General features: G+C 31.0%; 1 protein-coding gene across 3 annotated transcripts in view; it reads right to left on the bottom strand.

Moving 5' to 3' along the window:
• LOC129912297 (uncharacterized) overlaps positions 1–22448 on the bottom strand; it is a 156310-nt gene that overhangs the window by 67228 nt on the left and 66634 nt on the right. For 2 of the 3 annotated variants that reach the window (XM_055990502.1, XM_055990503.1), the window contains exons 2-3: positions 9905–10932; positions 3–172 (exon numbers count right to left, since the gene is read on the bottom strand). In XM_055990502.1, the coding sequence (XP_055846477.1) occupies positions 3–172; positions 9905–10664 (930 nt within the window). In that variant the 5' untranslated portion in view covers positions 10665–10932. The remainder of the gene's footprint in view (positions 1–2; positions 173–9904; positions 10933–22448) is intronic. The other variant, XM_055990504.1, reaches the window with a different exon arrangement.

Below are 22448 nucleotides of genomic sequence, written 5' to 3'. Positions count from 1 at the left end.
ACCTCAGTTGTTTCAGTTTCTTGTTTATCAGTATCTTCGGTTGTATTTGTTGATACAATTGGGCCTGAATCTTCAATAACTTTGCCATCTTCAAGCACCACTTGTCGTTTTACTCTAGTTTCTATTTGTCGTGTTGTTGTTAATTCGGTTTTCTTTTTCGTAATCCATTCTTCTGCAAATACAAATAAACACAAAAATAATTAAAAATTCATTAAGTGTTTTTTTTTCTAAACTAATATAACGAGAGAGCATAATTTTAACTATAATATAAGAATTGCGAAAACCTTGTTTTCTAAAATTTTTAGTTTAGTCAAAAAATGATTATAAATTGCCTTTGTTTGTTTCCTTAGAAAGTAATGGATTTTTTAATAGCAAAAATAGCATCTTGATTTGGTACCTAAGATCAAGCTTATGCTGACTATCTTCACTTAATATATTTGTATTAAGTCTGATCAGCAATAGCAACATTAATTGTATTAAGTAATAATATTAAAAATTTTTGAAAAGGAAATGAAAAAAAAATGTTCCACATACGCCACAGTGACCCATTAAGTTAATATTCTTTAAATGGACAGAAAATGCTATTCCTAACTTAAAAGTGAAACCGAATGGTGATCTTTGTAAACTATTGATTGACTTTAACAATGATAAAATTGATCTTTATACAGTTTTACTAATGGCTGCTGAATTTCGGGGGGCCAGTTTTCAGTCAGATAAAAACAAATATTATTTTCTTCGAAAATTGCGAGTTTTAACTTTTTCATCATTGAATATGTAGATTGGTAACGCAGGATTAAAAAGTGATTCAATTTAAGTGTTTAAATGTTTTAAAAATTCAAAGTGGTTCGAATAGTACTTTGGTTTTATTAGCCAATTTCTTAAGTAAATATATTATTAAATTAGAATGTGAATGCATGAGCAAAATGATACTAAAAAGATTAGTAAGAAATTTTTGATTTTTAACCTTGTTTTGTTATGAAACTTATAAACGGTATCTTAAGGGGAAACCCGAGTTTCGGTCACTTGGTTTTAAGGAAAAACCATCTGAAATCTTTATCTTCAGTAGAAATAATACAGAGATATCATTGGAATAACGCAAAACCAATATTAATCGCTATTTATTGATTTTTTTTTTCTATAAAAAAAAACTTAGCAACAAAAAAAGACATATGATGACAAGTACGAATACTTGACAATGGTGTAGCACAACAAACTTAAAAGCAATCGGCAACACTGTTCTACAAGATTTATTAATTAAGAACCAAAATATACTTTTCTGAAGATTTTAAGGGCGCTCGAATACCCTCGTTGCCACTTCGTCATTTTTGGACTTGTTTGTATACAATTTTTTCTGTTGCATAAATAGAAAGCAAACTTAAGTTTCTTTATTCTTTCATTAATATTCAGTTATTCATATTCCAATTAATTTTTCATCCAGGATCATACCAAGGTATTTCGTTCAGAGATTTTGAATGGTGCTTCCTCTACAAAAGGTATTGATTTAATATAGCTTTTTACGGCCTTGAGTCCAAACAAATATTTGTTGAGTCCAAGTAAGCTCCACCGGGACGAAACACCTAAATTTTTGTTTGAACTAAAGGCCGTAAAAGCAGATATGAAAATATGAAGATACTTTTATTAATTACAATTTGCTAAGAAACAAGTTGTAAGCAAAAAGCGGCTATCAAATTATTGTTTGGGAGTTTCAAAATAAAATCAATTCCTTATAACTAAATAGCAAAGAAGAGATTAATTGGCCCAAAACTCTTTTTGATAATAGTAATTTTACTTTCATAAATATGACCAAAATATTGGTTCTTCTTTTCGGTAAAATATCCATCAGATCACTGTAGACTTAGTTTTTAACAATTTATCTTCTATAAAGGCTAAGAGAACTAAAAGTTGCATCTGTTAAGATTTTTACAAGCCAAATTGTAAGTTGAATATACATGTATGTACATTATTGTGGGTCAAACAAAATCAAAACTCTTTTTTTTTGATTTGGTACTCCGAAAAATCGATGGCTAGACACCCCTAGAATATAAACACCAAATGAGCTCTTTATATTAATGGGAAGGTTCTCCGCTTCGCAATTTTCCATTTTTACATCAAGCTTCTACAAAAAAAATCATTTTTTTTTAAATCGACTTTTTAGCAAATGTCTTCACATATTCTTGTAGGAAATTGAACGCTCTACAAAAAAGGACTTAAACACATTTTTCGTTTATCTAACCGTTTAATAGATATTTGAGGTCCAAAAATCAAGAAAATCTTTAAAAATTTGTTTTTTGTTCTAAATTTTGTAACGAATTGAAAAAAATAGAATTGTAGGAAATAGATTGTTAAACAAAAAAGGTCTTATTAACTTTTTTCATTAATCAAACCATTTGACGTCAAATTAAAAAAAAATATAAAAACATTTTTTACTTTAAAAATTTTTTTTATTCACTGAAAATTCATTATTTTCAAATTAACAAGATATATTCTTGTAGGGGCTTAAACGTTCTATAAAAAATTCCTCAGAATCAAATTGATTGCTTTAACCGTTTAGAAGATATTCGTATCCAAACCAATGCCCACTAATTCCAATAGTTTTCTTATGACCCGTATGCAATTGTGACTTGGATACGAATATCTTTTAAACGGTTAAAGCAATCAATTTGATGCCAAGGAAGATTTTGTAGAACGTTTAATCGCCTACAAAATTACATCTTGCTAATTTGATAATAATAAATTTTCAGTGAACTGGAAAATTTTTAAAAGTAAAAAAAGTTTTTATAATTTATTTTAACTTTGACCTAGAATATCCTTAGAATGGTTAGATAAACGAAAAAAGTGTTTAAGGCCTTTTTTGTAGAGCGTTCAATTTCCTACAAGAATATGTGAAGACATTTCCTAAAAAGTCGATTTAAAAAAAAATTATTTTTTTTAGTACCTAGAAGCCTGATGTAAAAATGGAAAATTGCGAAGCTGAGGACCTTCCCATTAATATTAAGAGCTCATATTTGGTGTGTATATTCTAGAGGTGTCTAGCAATCGATTTTTCGGAGTACCAAATCAAAAAAAAAAAGAATTTCAATTTTTTTGACCCACCCTAATGTACATTGTACATAATGTATATGAAGAAAGCGTTCTTGTGGTATTTCTTTTACTGATAAATAATTTTCAGTGTTAAGTTAAAAGTTGAATAAAATCATTGAAATAAGAGTGTTTCTACTTCACCAACTTGATTTCATGTTAAGATCTTTGAACAAAGAGTCGAACAAAGGTCTGTCCAGTAAAATAATTTTTCTCCTTTAAATCGTCAATTTTTTAACTTTTTTTTCTTTGATTTTTTGTTAGAATTTTCGCAAAAATAATTTTTAAATTTTTTGAACCATCCTTGACAGAAAATTTAATTTGCTATGAAAAGTGTCTTTGAACCATTTCAAAGTTAGGCTTGGTTTTCGAGTTAAATCAAAAAAACTGAAACCCGACCAGTGTTGCCGTTTTCTCAGAAATGCACCAATGGATTTGGTAGCACTTTTGGCTGGAGCATTCTTTTATGCCAAGGAATCATAATCAGCAATAAAAACTCTTGAACGAATTTGTTCTATTTTTGCTCTGGAGCTCCGGTCTATTAAATAGACTATAAAAAACATTGTACTTTTTGATTCAGAAAATAGGATTAATGGAACAAAGTAGGAAAATAAAATTTCAAAAAAAAAAAAATAACTAACTTACTTACAAGCAAAAAAGACTAACTGAATTTCACGAGTATTCTTTAAAATTTTTCGCCTGAATAAAATTGTTGATTCTCTGAAAAATACTTTGGTGTAGCATACTTTTAGGAATATTTCTCAGCTTAACTTTTAAGCTACTGTTTTAAGAAAGCTTTTCATTATTTCTCATGAAACAGTAGGTATTGCAAGACAGAAGAACTTCATAAAGTACCCAATAAATGTGCACATAAACTCTCATTAAGCTTTTCCAACTAAAAGTTGTCATCAAAACCACGATCTCATTTAATAAAGCTATTTAAACTCCTCTCTTAAGCTTAATGTTGACAGTTTAGCTTATAACTCTTTTATGCTGAATCTCTTAATTGTTTATAAAAATGACGCAGCCCAAAATCTGCAATATAATTACTCACCGAATGCACCTGAGCCCACCAAACAAGACGAGTTTAAGGTTTGTTTGTTTTTAGAAAAAAAAGAGTGGAGATTGGGTAAATTTTTAGGCTCGGGAAGGCGGGCAATTAAACCAGTTGTTGAACTCTCGGTTTTGAGTTTAATTCACAGAGAGTGTTCTAACCAACGACGACGGTATGGAGAGTCGTGTCTTGGCCACTGGCAGTCGTGCTTACAGATATAGCTACTTGTAGGTTTGTGTGTTGTTTTTTTTTTGTGTAGGGGGTGTGTACGCAGGCGCAATGATATAGAGAGAGACACAGTAGAGTAAAGCACCGCACGATAAAGTCGACGAAGACCGACTCGAGGAGACGTCAAAAGACGGTTGATTGTTGATTGCGGTAATCGTGTGTTACGCAACATGTAAGCCGACCTGACGTCGTCGTTGTTTGTAGCCGTCGTCGTCGTCTAAGTAAGCGGTGTGGGAATGGGAATGCTCAACGATAAAGACGCAGGTATTTAAGACTCTTGCTAGGTACTCTTGTAGGTGTCTTAATTTTGCAATCTTTTCTACACAAAAGACTCCAGATGCTCTGCTTGCATTAAATGAGTTTATCTAACTGAAAGAACTGGTCAGTAATAAAGCTACTGTAAACCGTCTTGGGTTACAAAAAAACAGAATTGATACCTTTACCAAGATGTTTAGCTTTATTTGGTGTCTTGGCATCTTGACGTTGAAAAGGTACTGGTGTTTTTTTATTTTTTCTTCTCACGGAAAATAAGTGTGTTTGGAAATTAAAGCATGAGAATTAAGATGCCTTTGATGCACTCTTGTTAATTAATTGGAATAATTAAGACAGGTAAACAGAGTTCGGGGTCAAATTGAATTATTTATGCACACAACATCGTACAAGTGCATCAGCATCACACAACACCTGATGACAGGTCGGTGACATTATTCGCATTATTCCACTTGGCTGGCACGTGCCAGCCAAAATAAAACGACATGACAGGCGAGCCTCGGTCGGTGATGGTGATGGTGCACAACGATGGCGAATCGAGGCGAGACGAGGACGACGTTGATGTAAAGTGACATAAAATTTGTTATTTTTGTGGCGCTCTTGTAGTTTGTGGGTGGGTAGCTCTGCTTTGGCTTATTACCATAATCCACGAACGTGTTAAGCACAAACAAGCGTGTTGTATAGGGGAGAGAAGTGGTTTTAGTAGTTTTTGTTTTTTTTTGTTTTTTGGTTTTGTTCGTTTGGATGCCCGGGAAAGGACGGATACTGGCTTGAATATTATTATATTGCTCTTGGCCTGGTAATGATTGCGTTGCGAAGTTCAAGGAGAGTGTTTTTATTAATAAATTTTTGTCACTAAATAAAGATTTTTTTCTCAGCAAGTTTTTGCTTATTGGATATAAAATGTTGAAAGTTTTTTGAATGTGTTGAAAGGGAATAAATGGTGTTAATATGCATGATTTAACGAGTATAAAATATTGATGCAGCTTTCTTGCGTGGCAGGAGTTTGAGAATATTTAAAAAGAAGTTATTTACATGAGTAAGCTTTATAAATTAAAGATTAGCTGCTATTATGTAAAAAACTAAGCTAGTAAGTAAAGTAAGAGTATGTAAAAACTTCCAAATTCGTTGAAATTATTCAAGCAATTGAATACCAGAGTGCGTATGAAGTTTGACTACTTAAGTGTCTTATTTAATTTAAAATCAGTAAAGTTTTGAACTTTTTTTTTTGTTCAATTAAGAACCTGAAGTAAAAAACTGATAATTTTTGCTTTTAAAAGGACCACCAGAAGACCACCATTTTTCAATATTTCGTGTGTTTTCCTTTTGTTGCAAAAATGCCTTTATTCTTTCGGGAACTCTGTTGTGTTTTTATCTGAATGAGTTGTTGTTCCGTGCTTGTTATGATTCAGCCACTCACCACTAAGCTTTTCGACCAGTTGGTATAAGATTTTCTGCAGCAATTCGCTAAGAATCCCCAAAGAGCGTTATTTGTGGAATTCATCCACGGAAAATAACCAAGCCTGTTTGTTCTTTAATTTTTCTTACTTAGGAAGCACGTTAGCGTTATATTACAGAAAACAGAAAAAATAAAATTAAATTAGTTTTAGCGTAAAAAATTTGTGAAAATTTTCATCGGTCATAATCATGTAGCCTCCTACTGTACATCATGCTGAACCTTTAATAGTAAGGCTTTTGATTCCAAAAGCAATAAAGTTGCATGGTAACTGTTGACAAAAAACTTTCAGACAAGAAGCTATTATTAAAGGCATAGCTGGTATATAGCTCGAATAATGTGCAAACAATAAAACGGTAATGAACAAAAATTATGAGGCTAACAAAACAATAGAACTTCCGTCCTTGTTACAAAAAATATATTTTGTGAGAATTTAAAGTTGATTTTTTATTTTTCGAGAGCATTTTTCGGATGGATTTCAATAAGTAAACTTATTTGAGCTAAATTTGTTGGTATCAGGGAACAATGAACTATTATAGCGTCAACAATTTAATAATTTTTTAATATGAATTAGTAACCACTTGCGCAAGAAATCTTCTGTTGGTTCTTAAACCAACTAAATAAATACACTGAGGAAAAAAAATTAATTGAAGTTGAAACGTCGTTGTTTCAAAGTTGAACTACTTTGATTTATGTGACTTTAAGATACGAAACCATCAAAAATTAACCTATTTTCCACGTTGATTTGAAAATGTCCATCTTCAACTCAAAATCATTCCGAATCATAGTTAAATCAATGTGGTTTTCATTGATTTCACGTTGTTTTAGGTTGGCGTTTCCCTCAGTGTACGAAAAAATGATCTGGTCCATCAAATTTTTTCCATTTTTTTTTTCAATTTTTCAAGAGTTATGAATCATACGTGAATCATGTCATTTTAAAAAATGTTTGTCTTTAAAAATCCGAATAAAAGGTTTCAAGCATCAAATTGCTTTTTTAAGCACTGCGATATAAACCTTTTTAACAAAGATACGCCTTCTTGAAAAATCCTTTTGAGATCGGTGTTTTATTTTTTAATAATCTCTTCTCTAGTAGGTAATTAGGTATTTTGTATCCAGTTTTTTTTTTTTTAATTTGATATGTACCAGGATACTTGTGGCATTAAGCCTTTAATCTATTAAAACAAGTGTTGTAGAGCTTCGACTCTCAAAATTATACTTAGACTCTTGGCAAATTATCAAATGCATATAATTTGGAGAGAAAAAAAAATGTTACGTATACGCCACAGAACACAAAACAAGATTAAATTTTGTTAAGGAGAAACAAAATAATTGTTTCTATTTTTTTTATAGTAACAAAGCCTTAGATGGTAGAAGAAGAGCTGTAATTTTCAAGAAATGTTTAATAATGCCTACACAGAGAAAAATATGACCCGCTAAAAACTAACAGATTGCCATATTGTTTTACCGTCCATACATTTCATAAGGAAATCTTATTAAAATCAACGATTAATAAGGTTTTTTTAAGGAGATTTCTTATTATTTTTATAGAGAAAATCTTATTAAAATTTGACTGAAAAGTTGATTTTTTTGCAACTTAGCACTAGAACAAAAATCGCGATCAATATTTTCATGGCAGGTTGGTTCAGGTGGTAAGGTGTGCGACTAATGATTTGAAGTCTCCAGTTCGATTCCCAGCCTGGTCATCGTTTTTTTTATTTTTTTGCAGATTTTAAAACAATAAGGAAAACCCGATTGTTTTAATAAGGTTTCCTTCTTGGATGAAAACCATAGAGAAATCTTATTGTTTTTGTTCTATTTTATGTGGTCTATTTTTCTCTGTGTATATTAAACATTTCTTGAAAATTACAGCTCTTCTTCTACAGCTGTGCTTTTACCTATTTTGAAGAATTTATGAAATTTAGGTATGGTAGTGGAAAAAAATTTTTTTTTTTGAAAGAAGCCTTCAAAGTTCTGGTATTTGTAAGCATGTTTATATGTACTTTCTAAGTAATTTCTGACTTGGGATTGGAATTTATCATTTTCTGAAAAGTATATTTCGTTTCTTGTTGTATGAATCTCCTGTTTACCAGAATAAACCCCAGATGGTTGACGCAAAATCAGAAATGAAGCAATTAAATGAAAACAAAGAAGTAAATGTATTTAAAAGAGAAACACGTATTTTGATAAAAAAAAATTCTTCTAAATGGTTTAGGAAATACCAATATTGTCCGTCTTGACTTAAAAAATGAATCGAGATGTTAAGTGCATTTTAAAAAAATTAAAAGTTTGCTTATAGTAGCTTAAGGACATATCGTTATTCTAATTTGCGTTAGATTTTAAAGAAAAACATTAAACAGTAAGTTGGAATTAATAGAAAACTATCTAATGACCTGTCTGTCATCAGATAATAATTTCATATCCTTGTCTAGACTTACTGGATTTGTCGAGTGCAAAAGGGAAATGGGTTTCAAAAAATATTGCCAATAGTGATGTAAGAAGATAGAAGATAAATCATTTATTCGTAGATACTCAACAACCCCACATTGTTTTGAGAACCACGTTAAAGTGATGCTTACTATAGTCAAAATACTGAAAGAAATTTCTGTTAAGAATTTTAGCTATATTTTCTAAGAAAGTGGTCAACCAACCAAAAATATCTCTCTTATCAGGATTAAGTTCTTTTATAATCGTAACTTTTCGGAATCGGAAGAAAATTTTATCTTTGCCCTAAGTTATAGAAATATAAATGATTTCTTTTCTTATGGAAACTTTATAACGAGTTTACTTAATGCTTTTGCACCATTTTTATCGCAGTCAACCCCATAATGGATCTGATAGTTTGCACATTTAGACACGTGTTCCATAACATTCATCAACAATATTATTCAACCATGTCAACACCATATTTATAATATACTCAAACTATTATATGCTCAAGTCCGGGCTAGCTAACATATTCATATGTGTAACCTATACCTCCGATTCCAATCAAACCTTACTAAACAAGGCTAACACAAAAACTGCTCGTAATCGTAATCAGCAAGCAAACAATCTAAATTTAATCACGTACTCGCAATTAATATATGCAACCCAATCCTAAAAAAAAAAAATTCTCTACATTTCGATCGATAAGAAAAAAAAAAAAAAATAAAGAATCATGCAAAAATCCACCCTAATGGCTACTACTAGTATACTCCGCCACACTTATCTTCACCACAAAACCGTTGTGAACTAATTATTCTCTTCTACCATTTAAGCCAAAACACCACTACGACCTCCCCAAACGTGTCAGAGTATCGGTAGAGTCTCTCTAACTTACACCCAATTTTAGTTCGAGCCCACCACCATAATACAAAGTACCGGATAATACAGCCAAGTGTACCCGGAAACTGTTGTCTGTTTCGTTGTTGTGTTTTGGTGCTATTACTGTTTTTTGGTTTCACTGTGTTACTCAGAAATACGCTACTGGTGTGTTGTTGTAATTATTTCGTTCACAGCAATTAACTTCTTACATCACAAAATGGCAAACATTATTGTAATTACTAGCTATAATTATGAATTGAACTTTAGTCGTCTGAATGCTGCCATGGTTCAGTGATGCCAGCAATCATATATTTTTTTTTTGGTTTTCGTTGTTTTGTTCGACTCTAATCACCTTGCAATCAGAACAGATTAAAACTTTTTGAACTTGACTCTCAGAACAAGGTAAACCATTTTATTATTGATCTGATTAAATGGTAGGGGAGGTCGGGGTTACATTAATTCTAAAATCTTTTAAATGGATTTAAATCAAAAACAAAAAACAAAAAAAAACTTACCTTCTTTGGTAATTGCTTCGGTATCGCAGCTTTCGTCATCATCGTTTCCATAATCCACCTGTAAACAATCAACATCGTAAAAATTAACACGGGTCACGTGACGGACAAAGTCTTTTGTGTTAGTAACGGTATTAGAATTAAGTAATGGCTGTTCCAACAGGGATGGTGTCGATGGTAGCGCAGGATTATAATTTCGTTCGGCCGAACCAGAAGCCGCTGTATTGTTGCGATGCTGTTTCTGTCGACGCGGTGGCTTTGGCAGAGCATTGATTTCTGATGATGATGAATAAACGCAGGGTTGAATATTTGGTGGTAGACTTTTTGGCAGTGGCGGTGGTGGCGGCGATGATGGGGATAATGGCAGGTTGGATTGTGATGAAGGATGACGCTGATTAGCAGAAGGACTATCCTCGTCAGGATTGTATTGTTGTCGGTAGGAAGGTTGGTCAAATTCGAAAGTGACTTTGTAGGGTTTTTTATGAATTGTTGGACCTCCATTGTTGTTGCTGGTGTATCTTGAGGAGGGTCCTTGACTTTCAGCCGCCGAATATTGATGATGATGATGTGGATGTGAATTATGACTAGATTGTTGATTTTGTTGTTGATGTTGATGATTATAATAATCCTGTTGTTGTTGATATGCTCTATAGGCAGAAGTTGGAATTGCTGTAACACCGGTAGATGTTGTCGATGTACTTTCGTTAGATCCTCCATCACAGCCATTTGTTGTCGATCGTGTCAATAATAAAATCACCACCATTCGATCATTTGAAAAGCAATTTTAATTTTTCTTTTCTTCTTTATTGATTTATATTTTTTATTTTAATTCTCAGATGATTTATTAATTTATTTTGTCGGTTTACGATTGAAATGCAAATTTTTGTGTGTTTTCATTAAAAATCAAGATTTTTCTCTAAACACGCATATTACACCCCCACATTTTTTTTTCTATTTTTATATTTTGTCATTTATAATAGTCTTTGATGATAGTTATTAATTTTAGATTCTTGAACATGATAGAGTTGAATCTATATAATAAAATAAATATGAAAAAAAAAATTCCTCGCACAGATTTTCTAATTGAATTCACTCAAAAATCGCGTGTCACACGCAATATGCAATACTGCAGATTTAAACCATATAGAAATATATTGTGTCTATTTTAGGATGACATGATATTTAATCGAATTTTCAAGGCTTTTTTTCCGGCGAGCTTAAGTGTATTGTTGCAAATCATGCAAAGCAAAAAAGTTTTGAAAGCTTATTTTTTTGTTGTTTTTTGTGTAATTGATTTATTTTTATTAATTAATAATTTTAATCGTGTGCATTTAAAATTAATATTATTGTTCCTTTTTTTTTAAATTGAAGAGAATTTTAATATGCATAATATAATAAGAAACTTCTGACAGAAGTGCCGAAAGAATATGGAAATTTAATGTAACTACTCGTAAAATTGTGACTTAAAACATATAAATCAGTCAAAACATTAGTATTGCGTCAAAATGAAATGAATAATTATTCCAAAGCGGCAACGGCAACACAAAAAGTACTGTCAGCATAGTGACATGACAGCTGTCTTTATAACCAACTGTCATATCGTTCGGCCCAAACTAATTGACTATTATATCAGTAATCGTGAAATGATTATTTCTTATAATCGTGCCAAATGTGTTGCCATTTATTTTTATATTTTCTAGTATTTATGTTAAAATATGAGGGTGGTTCGTATTTTACATTAGAGGCAGTTTTAAAGATTGTAATATTAAATTATTTCATCAGCAATTCGTATATTCCAGGATGGTAATTCTTCAAGAATATAATAAAAAGTATATATTCCAAAATTGCTGTCTTTTCAGGGTTAAAAATTAGGTTGATAAACAATCTTTCAAAAGCACCTGGTATGATCTATTCAATAAAAAAGATTGAAGCCACATAGCAAAGCTTTTATTATATCCAATATGTGTATACCTACTGTTTCCTAAATCTAAACGGGCCAATACAATTTTCGGCAAATTCAATGAGAAAAGTCAACGTGTTGATTTGGGGCAGTGACTTATTAAACATAGAGGCACTAAGTTGCACAAAGAGTTACGGAATTACAGATAATATTGCTATTGGCCTATAGTTTTGAGCTTCGTCTTTTTTTCTCTTTTCTTACATATCGTCGCTATGCTGCCAAAACGCACTAAGTCATATTTTAAGGATTTTTAGATTTAAATGCAAAACGGTTCAGAATGATGATATCGATCTAGTAAAATACCACACTAAGAAATATTTGGCGTACTTTATGAATTATTTGAGGTATATTTTTGCACGAAGTCAGAAAAAATAACTTTAATACAGGCACAACGCACTAAGTTGATTTAGTGCTTTTTACCTGTAACGCAAAAAAAATTAAATCAGTACCAGTTTATAGCAAGAGAAAGCATTAATGAGACTTAGTGCATTTTTCCTGTCTTCAAAACAACATTTTTAAATTTGAAAAATGACTTACAAAGTATCTTGTGAGGTAAATGTAAGAAAAAAGCGGTCAAATGTAAATAGATTAATACAAATGATATAAGTTTATCAGCGAGTAAAGACGACTTGAATTTTCTATATGAATCTTAATAACCTTTTAAAAATGAATTAGAATTCTCGTTCTTAACTGGCTTCAAATTAAATGTTTTCGATACGAAAAAAATAAACCGGGAATACTTCAAACTTAATATGAATATGACCACAATTTTCGAAACTGGAACGTTTTTAAGAATTTTCGAAGAGGGAGAAATACTGTTCCTAATTATCTGCCGGTAAAAAAATGGCCAAGACTGTACAGGGTACACCGAACCTCTTAAATTAGCACAACTAGGAGAAAGACCTGATTGATATATGAGGTGTTCAGAGTAATAATGGGTTAAGTCCATTTGAAATTTGTGCATTATTTTGAACTTTGAAAAGCCTTTTCTCAAGAACTAAAGGAACTTTTGAAATAAAGGTTTCACAGATTTCTTTCTTGTATATTATTTTATATAGAACAAAACCCTTAATTTTAAAGACCTTTAAAAATCCGACTTATGTATAGAGAAGTGGACTTCACCCTTTATTATTCTGAACGCCTCATTTGTAAGAAAGGTGTTATTCCTGAAATTTTTCATTCTTGGTTTTCATCATTACCATCAAAATGTTAGACAAAAGATTTCCTTCCAGAACTAGATGTATTAGATGGAAGAAATTATTTAAAATTGCTTCCATTTTTAAAGCCTTCTTTTAATAGTTACTTGTTTTTAATTCTTCTACGTTGTAAAATTTCTGATTTAACTAGGTATAATTGAGATTTTGTCTTTACTTTTGTGCTATAATGTTGGTTCCTTTAACTTCATATGCCAGAAAAGTATTCATTACGAACAAATAATTGCAAATCATTACAGGTAAAAGGCACTAAGTCATGGCTTTTTCTACTTTTGTTCACATAATTATCATTTTTGTTATTCAAAAACCAAAAAAGTTTTTGGAAACTAATGTCAAAATGTTGAGTTTGTGTTTAAAGTGATTATCTGACAAATAACAGTTAACATTGAATTTTCACAAGAGAAATAATCTTAAAAATCGATTTACTCAAAACTATGTTTTGTGACTTAGTGCGTTTTGGCAGCATAGCGACGATATACATAATAGAGAAATAATAAATTATTTTTGTCCAGATACCAGAAAATCCACAAAAAGTCAACGACAATTAAAAAGAACAGGAAGAACATCGGGACCTGGTATATCATTGTCGTCAAGATTAGACATAAACTTTGAAATATCAGTCAAATATTAGACAGTTTTCGTCAGATCAAAGTTTCACAGTTAAATGTTCTTTGAAAAAAAACGGAAAATAGTCCAGTAATTTTAGGTTTTATCTGCGGAAAAATTCCTAGTTTTCTGAATTTTGGCGTTATTATGCAGATATGAAAAATCGACAAAATCGTGCCGGTTAAAAATGTTATTAGGGTCAAAACGTCACGAAAATTTTGTTTTTCGAAAAACGTTGATCTCAAAATAAGTGAAAAATATCATTTAATTTCATTAAATTAACCACTTATGTACTTAGTTTTGTTTAATTTCAGGTCTATAATATTTTTTATTGTTTTATTGATTTCTAACTTTTTTTATTCCAATTTTATCCGGAAACGTTTAATTAATTTTAATGCTAGAATTTAGAAACATAAAAAAAACCAATTTTTTTAAAAACAACTCACACGATTTGAAAACAAAATATTGTAAAAATTGAATTGCACGCTTCGGTAGTTTAAAAAGTTGTTTAAAAACAATTTTTTTAAAAATTGTATTTATTAAATTAAAAATATTAATTTTTGAATTTTTACATAAAAAGTTTTAATATTCTAAGCAACTAAAGGGAATTGCTCATTTTCGGCCCCTGGTGTACACACCTTTTGTGAAACCAGGATTCACTGGAAATTTTCCGATGATGAATTCTACAAATCGTCGGCGGAAAAAAAAATTATTCTAAGTCCTTAACAAATCCTATTGTGTTGGAACAATTTTGCTTTCCGCAGGCGAAGTAACGATGTTGGGAGACTTTTAAGCAAAAAGCTGCAAAAACCTTTATATCAACCATTACCAATCATTACAAGCTCTAAATAACAACTCATTCATGTAAAAAAACAAAAGAAAAATAACGAAATATTGAAAAATGGTGGTCTCTACTTTTTTCGTCAATTTTTTTTTACTTTTACCCTTGAAAAAAAAATATTAAGTTATAAAATATTGCTTTAAACAACAATTATAATAATTTTTGAATATTTGAGGGTTCAAATAAAAAAATTAATGCCAAATTAGTAAAAATTTCCATCGGTTATAATCGTGTGGCAACCATGTATTTTTACTGTCTATTACTCAAAATAGAAAAAAATGTACATATGTAAAATATTTTTCTAAGTTTCACAAACTTATATATATATATAAAGTGTTTACTTCTCAAAAGGTGCAGAAGTACGAAGATCCGAGGAAGTTTTCAAGTTAAAAATAACATTTTTCCCAACAAATTGAACACGACTGACTCAGTTGATGTAGCCATGTTCAAAGGAGAGATCCTGAGAACCCCATCAAAAAGACAATAATCATATAATGTTTCAATACGAAGTAAGAAGAATGATAGGCCTTAAACTCCTGGTACAAGCAAATCCAAAAACAACAGCATACAGTTGGTCTCAGAAATGGAATAATACGGAACCTGGAGGTTTGCCACCGATTTCTGTGGTCAAACCGTTGAACCCCGCACGTGGATCACTAGTGTGAAGCAGTTACGAGGGACAGTAATGATCCCCTCGGTAGAAGAAAAAGAAGTTTAAATGATTACTCGGGCGTATACGTACTTTTTTTTAAACAAAAGCTCCAATGTGTTGTTTTTTTTATGATTTTTGTAAGATTTTGAAATTTGTTCAGAGTAATATAAGAAATAAAATATAATAAAGTTAAAAGATCTTTGAAGACTTGATACAAGAAATAGAGGAGATAAGATAGTTAACCAAAACATATTCATCAGACCCAAGAAAATTCCACGAATGCACAGCACATAATAATTATAAGACCTGAAACCTCTGTCACAAAGGCAGAGGTAATAAAGATGATCTTGTTAAATTGATAGAAATGCTTACAAAGCATTCCAACATGTTCTTTTTTCCTTACTACAATTAAGTGAAACATCTGCTTCTTATTGCACAGTTCACGTTCACACTACCAAATTAGCTGGGTTTTCTTATGCAACCGTCTTCCATGCAAAACTTGCAGTAATTTATTTGCAATGTGCTTTAATTGTTATTATCTTTCTTTTTTTGTACCTATTTTTATAAATAATAAAAATGTTCGTGTTGAATGCAGTTAGTTTCCTTGAAAAAAATAAAAATAATCATTTCCATAAATTATCTACCATTGTGCGCCATCAACCAACCATCTTAACCAAGAAGTAAGTGTATCTGCACAACCAAATTCATTGTTAGACATCAGCAACAACAACTATCACATCACTCTTCACTCTGTGACTATTTCAAGAGTGAGAAACAATTAACAACACACAACAAGTTGTTGCATTACATCTTCTTAAAAAAAAAAGAAGAAAGATAGTTTTAGGTCTGCAGCCATCATCTCCAAAAGGGTGACGAAGCTAAAAGCGATGACAACGACGACATAAAACTCTCGGAGCGCGAAGAAAATAATGCATGAAAGAAGAAGAAGAACCGTTACATTTGGCGTTTTGTCGCCGCATTGTGGTGAAAAGATTTTTCTGCAGATGGCTATCTTCACACCATCCAACAACTTCAGGCAACAAGCTTCTATAAAAGTTGTTTATAACTGTGTTCGGTTTTTTAACGCTTAACAGATCTCAAGGCCATTACAGAGATTTTCCATCATAGCCATAGCTTTTGATAGATATCAAGTTTCCATCAGAACTCCACTCCTTTCATGGTTTTCCACGATCGACGACGACGAACACGTTGCGAACAGCTTAATTGAATTTAGTTCAACATTTACACGATCAATTTGAGTGCCAAATTGCGCGAAGGTGAAGTTGATTTTTTTGTATAACTCCCCTCGAATTTTATAAGCTTCCAAGTTTCAATCTTAAACAACAAGTGTGGGGTCTTTTGAGTTATAATTCTCACTCTTCTCAGAGACGAACTTCGACTTTGGCATGTTCAGAGTCAATTTATAGCACAAAGGTGATAAGTTATGCTATTTTGTTGCGCAAATAAGATCCAAAACAGCATCCCATTAACATTATAAGACGATTGTATAGTTTTGACTCTGTGTAGAGGTTAAGTCAGCAATTTTGTTTAACAAAAAAATACCTACTTACTTGGCCGTGAGAATGATAATTGTGTGAATTGTGGAGATTTATATTTTCTTAACTAGGTGCTATTAAATATGCGCATAGGTTTTGTTTATATTGCTTTGTGAAACATATTAGATATGAGCTTGGACATTGTTATATGTCGTGTGATGATGGCCGATGGGTCATGCAAATAAACGATTCTATGTCGTTTAATGTTTTCCCAGATGAATTATTCCTATGAAAAGTTCATCTAAGATCGCAGTTAAATTAATGAAATAAAAAAACTCATTATTTTTAATGCGACTATTATTATCCTTGAGTTTGAAATCCAGCATATGTATGTTTTGATTTAAGGAGGTTGAACAGTTTTGGTAAGTTTTACAAGATCAATTCTGAAATATTTGGTGGAACATTTTAAAAATAATCGGATTTCAGAAATGATTTATTATTTCACGAAAATTTAAAATGAGTACTTATACTTAGTTTCTAATTTTTTTTTATAAAACGTTGTTTTATTAAACAATTTAATACTATGTAATGCAAAGGTATGTTATAGTAGATACTTGTTACTTTAATGTTGCGGAGTTTCGAGTAACAAATCATTTTTTTTTTTTGTTAGGAAAATTTCAAGATATATCATAATGTGAAATACACTAGCCCAAAAAAATATTCTTCTGAGTTTATTTGAAAATTTTATTGATAAATATCGTATAAGTTTTAGATAAACCAAGGAAAAACAAAAAATTTTCAAAATTAGGAAAAATATATAAAAATGGTATAAAAAGCTTTTGTTCAAAATTTAACTTTTTTTGAAAACTTTTAATTTTTCCTTGGTTTATCTTAAATTTATCAATAAAATGCTTAAATAAACTCAAAAGAATTTGATTTTGCTCATAAAAAAGTTACAAGAAGTAAGTCATTTAGACCTGCAGAAATATGGTGTTTTATTTCATCTCAAAAGTTCAAATCCTCACAACAGAAAAACTACTTGATGAATATGTCTGAAACTTTGCATATTAATTTTAGGTATATTAAGCTTCAATAATTAAGCCTCAGATAAATCTTATCACCTATAGAAATTAAAAAACGGTACATTTTCTAAAAAAACGTAAAAATGCCTATTTTGATAGCTTTTCTTAATTAATCTAAAAAATAAGAAAACATTTTGTTTAACAAAGCATACTTAGTTTCTTTATAGAGATTTGAATGAAGTTTTTAAATGTGTCCTTGAATATTCTGTACAGTTATCCGTTGTTGAGATATTGATAGTCAAAGTCAAAACTATGGTTTTTGGTTTGATCACTGATATTGTAGTCTAAAAAAAATCGTAGAACTTTAAAACAAATGAATCTTAAAGCCAAATAAATAGCATTTCTAAAAATAATAATCATTTTATCAGAAAAAAATTTCCTACTTTCTCAAGAGAAAAGTAAAAACAAAAAAAAAATTAGAAAATTTTGGTTTTTGAACCGTTCCAACGATTTAGCTATTTTACCGTTAGAAAGAAAATAGTTTAACATTTAATCCTAAAACAAGAAGAATAGAGCTTTCATATGCTTTTTATTTTGTCATGATGCGATCATTTTTTACGGAGATACAGCCTATCGAAAATCACTAAAAAAAATCACGATTTTTTTTTTTGTTCCCTTAATTTTTTGGGCTAGTGTATTTCAAGGGGGTTTTGTTCAAATTCAAGTTTTTGACAGGAATTCTTGTCTAACGTGCATAAGGATAAATAAGATTTTTATGAAAAGTTAAATTTGTATTCTAAAAAAAGATGTTTGAACAAAACAACAAAATTGAACATACCTTGTAGGCTAATAAGATTAAAAACATTTTATGGATGCGTTTTCAAGAATTGGCAAAGTTCTCAAACATTCTTAGCAAAAAAAGTTTTTAAATTCACAAATATGGTAATTTGATCAAACTGTATTTCACATGAAGAATAGCCCAAACTGCGAACATACATATTTTCCCATTGATGTTATAGGCTTATTGAAATTCAACTTTATTTTTTCCTTGAGAGGAGAGCATATACCTTTTAGAACTTCATGCGTTCAAGGTTCGGGCACTTGGTTGAACCTCATCATTGGCCGGCAATGTACGTTGGTTAAAAACGTATAAATTATGAAATTTGTATTTTAAAAACCACGTCATTTTAAAGACCAGTTATTATTTTCAAATGACATATGAAGTGAAAACGAAAAATATATTTTAGTAAAAGTAAGAGCAGACGATTGGAAGATCTAAAAATATTTTCAAATCCATCAAAACTTCTAACAATAGCTGAAACTTAGCTAAAAATTGAAAACTTATTGTCTTACAATGGTTTATTGTCTGATTTTGTCCCAAATTCAAACAAATTCATTGTGTGACAATTGTTTGGCAATAAAACTCCAGAATATACTGGTGGTGTACGAAAACTGGTGGTGTACGAAATTTATTTAAATTTGGTACAGATGATTTTTATGGATTTCTGAAAGTTGTTTTTTTTTTTATCTCCGTGTAAACCTCAATATTCTCAGGTGTGAGTACGAACCAGTAATGCATTTTATTTTAAAGCTTGTTTTGGACATAATCAAAATGGAAGTCTAAAAAGATTACGAAAAATTTCGTGGGTCTGAATGTTAGTATAAAATGGTTTCTATTTTTGAATTATGCTTTTAAATCTATATAAGATATGTGCAGTTTTAATACATCATAGATTAAATTAAGCGGATTTCTGCATCGGTTTTTGCCAAGATGACTTCCGTCTTAAATTGAGCCGATAAATCTTATTAATATCTTGAATGTGCAAATTTAAAGGAAATTCACTTTATTTAAGAGAAAAAAACATGTTATTTGTATGGGAAAATATTTTAAGAACTGAAATTCACATTGAAATTTAACTAAATCTAAGCGGATTGCACTTATTTCAAGCGGAAATCGTACTATTTCAATAGGGTGGGATTTAATGTGGTCATCATCTTGTTTTAAGATGTCCTTTGTCTCCGTGTAAGTATGCTAAAAACACTATCATTATTAATGAATGCATGGAAGCTATGTTAATTTATGACAATATGAATTTAATGTCGAAGCTGTTTAAAGTAGTTTAAAAAACAATTAGATGACTTTGGACGTGTTTAATTTCTAATTAAGAGAGAAAATAGCAATAAGAAATCAGCATACATAAATGTTGAAAAAGATAGCTGAAAAAGACTCTACCAAATGTGCAAAGTTTACATAAACTAAATTTATTGTAATTTTAATTTGATATCTGACCAAAACGTCAAATTAGATTTTTTATACAAATTTCAAACTTTCCAAAAACCCCTTACATAATATCAAGTAAAAATCAAACACTGAAAACACCAACAAGAAGAAGTGTGTATCAATAATACCCATCAAGCACATTTCCCAAGCTCCATTGCTTCTCGCTTGTATGTAAAACGAGTAAGTAAACATCTAATTACGCATGGAAATACTAAACATGAGATGCATCATCCCCAAAATGACATGAATTATTGGTAAATTGATTTGCAAAAAGATATACAGACAAAAAAAACTTGCTTATCCCGCTGCTGACTGCCATACACACTTAACAAACACATTATTGCAGAAGTGCAACATGTATAATAATAGCTCTTTATTTTCCCAAGACAGCCTAATCCTCTTGCTTCTCATTTCCCAGCAAATCACAATGAGAAGATTTGAATGCAAAAAAAAAAAAGAACAAAAAAAATAAACATTTAAAGTTGGTCATTCAAGCAAAAGTAGATATATGACCAGATAGAAATATACAATTTTCTCTCCTTTCATGTCTCTCTGGTCTGTCTGTCAGATGAAGCAAACGAAAAACACATCAAACGAAAATCAAATTGCTAAATCGCGGTCGCACAGTGGGTCGAATTTCTTATAAATTAAAAACAAAAAAACTAATTTTTTAAATAAAAAAAAAAATAAAAAATAATAAAAAATAAAAAAAAAAAAAAAAAAAAAAAAAAATAAAAAAAAAAAAAAAAAAAAATAAAAAAAAAATAAAAAAAAATATAAATAAAAAATAAAAAAAAAATAAAAAAAAGTTAAAAAAAAAAAATAGTAGACACATTCAAGACCGTATAAGACAAAAGGACAAAACAAAGTGAAACAGTCAAAAATAAAGTAGCTCAAAAAAAAAAAAAACTGGAAACGGGTGCGGGCAACCTTTTTTTTTAAACAAGAATTTTGTTGTGAAAAATCAGCAACCGAGTCCACTGTTTTTCATGTTTGCAAATAAATGTGAGATACCTATAACAACAACAAAAACATAAAACAACACAACATAAAAAAAAAGCTCCAAACAATGCATCATTGCATAATCACGCAATGGCCTCCGATCCGACACACAAACCGACTAACTTCGGATGGATGATTCTGCTGCATGTCCTCCTTCTTTAGCCATCAGATTTGCTGCCGTTCGTCCGTCCAGTCCATCAGTATAATATCTGGTCACTAGGCCGCAAATTTATTCCATTCCCCAGTCCAGTGATGAGCAGCAGCAGCACTAGCAAGCCATGATGTATGGGTGGCTGTTCCGCAAATGCATTCAGAGCTTCCGTTTTTATGCAAGTCTATACCTTCTTTATACTGAACCAAACCGGCCGCTGCTACGCCACCATGTTACAACAAACATCTTTTTTGGTTCGTGTTTTTTTTTTTCTGAATAAATTTTTTTGCGTGTTGTTTGCTTTAATCACTGCCCGCATTGGATAACATTGCTGCCACATCACTTGCGCTATAGGTGCTAATTGCCCGTCTAATTCATTCATAATCGTGAGTAGTATAGGGTAAAGGGGGGTTAGTGAGAGTATCAAGCTAGTGGCGTATGCAAACATTATGCCAGAAGCCAGACATCAGACATTGTGGGAAACCACAGTTAAGGCGGGGACAATGTTGTAGAGTTGCCATGGGAAGAAGCAAAAAAAAAAACATAATTGAACTTTTCCGAATCTTAATCCAGCAGTTGGGAAGCTATAACTACTATATCTTGGAGCTTGGTACTATTCAAATGCGAAATGATGACGCGAAGGTAAACGCTCTCGATTTCGTTTTATTTTTTCGATTCCGCGGTATTAGGAAAAAAAAATTGAAAACCACAAACGGCCTAGATCTCACGGTACTCATCAGGGCTTTCATATTATTGTAACTACGGTCAGCCTTTGGAGAGATAGAGAGGGAGAACCTATAGGCCAAGTTATAGGTAGTGTATCGATTTTTGCATTACAATTTTTTTTTTTCAAAGTGTACCTTGATCTGGTTTGTGTGTGTGTGCGCAAAGGAAGGACTGTTGGTTTTGTTCAGTGACAAACAAAGTTCAACGCAAATTACGGTAATAAAAGTTTTCTCTTTTTTTTTATTTATTTTTTTGCCAAGATAGTTTGAGTTTGAAGTTGAAAGAGTCTTTTGGTAGACAGGAAGAGTTAAAGGTTTTATACACTCGTCGCCGTCGTCGTCATCGTTTATAATTACTTTTAAATGCTTTGCCATCCGATATAGTTGAGCGAGTTGTTGATAGTTGTTGCAACAACACCGAGTTCATGTGACTGATTTTAGCTGATAGATAGATATAATTGGTAGCAAAGTTAGTTTTAATTATGTCATTAGACTTTTAAATTGCTGTTGCTTGGAAGAGAGAGAGAGAGTATATGGGTATATCCCTTCAGATAGTTTTTCGATATAATTAGTTTGAAGGAACAAATTTGATGTTAA

The sequence above is a fragment of the Episyrphus balteatus genome, chromosome 2 (assembly GCF_945859705.1).
Source record: "Episyrphus balteatus chromosome 2, idEpiBalt1.1, whole genome shotgun sequence".
NCBI classification, from domain to species: domain Eukaryota; kingdom Metazoa; phylum Arthropoda; class Insecta; order Diptera; family Syrphidae; genus Episyrphus; species Episyrphus balteatus.
This window is presented reverse-complemented; position numbering and strand designations above follow the sequence as displayed.